General features: G+C 50.8%; 1 protein-coding gene across 2 annotated transcripts in view; it reads right to left on the bottom strand.

Moving 5' to 3' along the window:
* Nucleotides 1-2560, bottom strand: part of LOC112464384 (5'-nucleotidase domain-containing protein 3) — a 6078-nt gene extending 3518 nt beyond the window's left edge. Inside the window, exons 1-3 of one of the 2 annotated variants that reach the window (XM_025031339.1) lie at nucleotides 2443-2560; nucleotides 654-829; nucleotides 33-260 (exon numbers count right to left, since the gene is read on the bottom strand). In XM_025031339.1, coding sequence (XP_024887107.1) covers nucleotides 33-260; nucleotides 654-829; nucleotides 2443-2482 — 444 coding nt within the window. In that variant the 5' untranslated portion in view covers nucleotides 2483-2560. The remainder of the gene's footprint in view (nucleotides 1-32; nucleotides 261-653; nucleotides 830-2442) is intronic. The other variant, XM_025031337.1, reaches the window with a different exon arrangement.
* Nucleotides 2561-2920: the final 360 nt, after the last annotated feature.

The following is a 2920-nucleotide window of genomic DNA, read 5'->3' as shown; positions in this document are numbered from 1 at the left end:
GGGGGGGGGGGGTTCTTCGATAACGAACTTACATGAGAGTGTTTATGGGGCGCCTCCACGTAAGCTATCGGCATTGTCCTGTTCTTGTAGAGACGGAGGACCTCCTCGTCGGGCACGGGATGCAAGCCACGATAAACGGCGCCCAATTGAATTTGCAAGAAGCTGTCGAGCTTCAGCAGGAGACCTTTCTCGATGTCGTAATGGAGGCCGCGGACGGCGAAATTTTCTCTGTACTGTAGATTGGCAATTCCCTCTGGATACTGGAATAATTAAGCGAGTTTAAGCGAATTTCAAGATGAAATTCTAATCGGCCGTAATTGTCCTTTGATTTCGGGAGAATCTCTGAATAACTTTGAGATAAAGGACAAGCTTTACGTACTCTTATAATTTAATTCTTTTATCTTTCACAGAAGCTATTTTCTGTTTTATGGAAAGCAATAGTAAAAGGTAAAGAAAATTATTTAATTCTATACATCGAAACTATTTTCATATAGAATTAAATAATAACTTTCTTGAAAATGATTATAGATGCTAGCATTTTCACAAAAAGTTGACTCGAGGTGAGATGTAGAAGAAGCAAAAAAATCGCACGCGTGCAAGCCTACGTATCGTATCGATTTGATTAGTAAGCGAATTTGTTACAAAGTAGAGACCTTATATTTTTTAATAAGCATGTCACGTCCCAGGCTGTAAAGCAAGTAGTCCATAGACGGCTTGTAACACGCCAACGTGTAATCGTAATCGAATCCATACACCTGGACCTCTTTTAAGTCGAGCTCGTTGCAGGCGAACACGCCCTTGGCATTCACATCTTGCGGCAGTTTTTTCGCTGCAAAAAAAAAAACCGACGATAATTAATCTGGGAGCTCTGGGGAAGAAAAAAAAAAGGCACGGGACACCTGATCTTAAGATAAAAGTCGGGTTTCTGCGGCGCGATGCGGTAAAGGGAGACGCGGCTTCTCCGCGAATTGGATGCGGATCGGATATCGCTCGCGTCCGATCTTAATTTCGCGCGAGCGCCTCGAGAGTCCTCGATTGGAATGAACTACAGTTATTACTCCTCCAGACCTAACTGGCGATCAATTCGGTGCGTCGGTGCTCCCGTTTCGTTCTATAGATGCGCGCGATACCGGGGCCGATTTTCACTGTCCTAGATTTTTCTGCCCGGCATCACATTCGTCGCTCCTCTCCGTCGCCGTGCCGTGAGAGACCCGATCTCCGCGCGATCTAAAATCTAATCTGTCTCCGCAGCGCGCGGCCGCCCTCCTTACGCCGCTCTTCGTCTCAGCGCGGATTAAAATTAATTAAGACGATCGCGGGAATGTGTCGGGTGATCCGAGAGACACACATTCTCATGATTAATTTATGTACTTTTCCTGTTCGTTTCGACGGCACGTCGTTATCTCTCGCGTCGTCCGACCGCGACGATAAATATACGAGCTGCGGCTCGTAAGTTTGTCAACGCGGCCGGAGAGACACACGGGCATTTAATATTGAAATTTCGATGGGCCACCATGTTTTTCGCGCCCGCGTCAAATTTATGTGAACGCGCATCGTTTTTTTCTCTCTCCTGATGGCAGTGCCTCCTGTTTCTTTAATTTATCGAAGCTCATCGAATTTATGGGTGACAATATAAACGTACCCATTAATTCCTACAATTACAGACGATAAAATTATATTATATATTTGTATATTATAGGCGATAAAATATGTATACATTATATATATTTATGGAGGTTTTACATATTTTGAAAATTTTGAGGCAAAATTTGCATTTCAGATTGCGTTAAGGAAAGGAAGTGTCCTTTTCTCTCTTTTTCTTTGAATATTCATTCCTAAATGGAACGCAGCATCATAGGTTTTTACTTCGTATCAGTTCCTTGCTAAAAAAAAAGAACAATCATTTTGACATCCTTCAATGGGAAAAAGGTAATCGCCCACGCCGATGAGCGGTCTCTCGGACACGTGTACCCGAGTGCTTGGCGATCGGTCAAAATTTCCCTCATCGCCGTCGCATACGTAATCGCACGCGTCTCTCGTCCGCGTCTAAAATGTGCGCTCTAGAGAGAAAGAGACTCAATCGGTGATCCCGTCCGCGTCTCTCCGACGACCCCGGCGGAGAGACTGGGGTTGGGGGAGATGCGCGTAACGGTACCACCACCACCGCCACTCCCGCGGGGAGGGTGATCGATCCGCGTGCCAATAATTCGCTCGGCATGCGCGGCGCGTCAAGGTCGCGTGCGCGCGCGTGCCCTATCGATATATCGAACGCGGCGGGCGCATGCGCGGCACCCTCCGCGCGTGCGAGCGAGACGGACGTACAAATAAACACGGCGCGGACGCAAACGTCACTAACACGAGTGAGAACACGTGTGTGAATGTCGCCGATTGACGTGTTGACACTGGCATGGCCGCGCGGCCACGGGACCGTTGGCTACTCACACTTGAACTTCTCGAGCACCCTCAGATAATTCTCGCGCATGTCCTCGCGCGACACTCGGCCGCGGTTGAGGGCGCGATCGCCCACCGTGCGCCTGGACGCTCCATGAGACGCGGCGGCCTCGCGGAGCCGCGCGAACGGCCGTGCCTCGACGACGCGGCGCGACGCCGCGACGATCCTCGCGTGCAACATCACGGACTGATTGGCGGGCGCGCGACGCGAGCCACTGCGGCGCCGCGCGGCGATTGGCCGCACCGCGCGGCCGGCCGATTTGAATCAGCCCGCCGCCAATGGCCTCGCGCCTCCGCACTCGTCCACGAACCTGGGCGATACGCTAGACGCGACGCGGATCGAAGTTGGCGGCGTGACGCGGGCGAAGCCGCGCGATTGGTCGCGCTGCTCGGTCACGTGTCTCGATGTGCGCAACGCGATTGGTCGTTACTCTCGTATCTGGGACGCTATTGGACGGTTGGCGACTTT

Source organism: Temnothorax curvispinosus, unplaced genomic scaffold (genome assembly GCF_003070985.1).
Source record: "Temnothorax curvispinosus isolate PA1 unplaced genomic scaffold, ASM307098v1 QBEX01014187.1, whole genome shotgun sequence".
NCBI lineage: Eukaryota > Metazoa > Arthropoda > Insecta > Hymenoptera > Formicidae > Temnothorax > Temnothorax curvispinosus.
The sequence above is the reverse complement of the archived record's forward strand: the minus strand, read 5'-3'. Positions and strand labels throughout refer to the sequence as shown.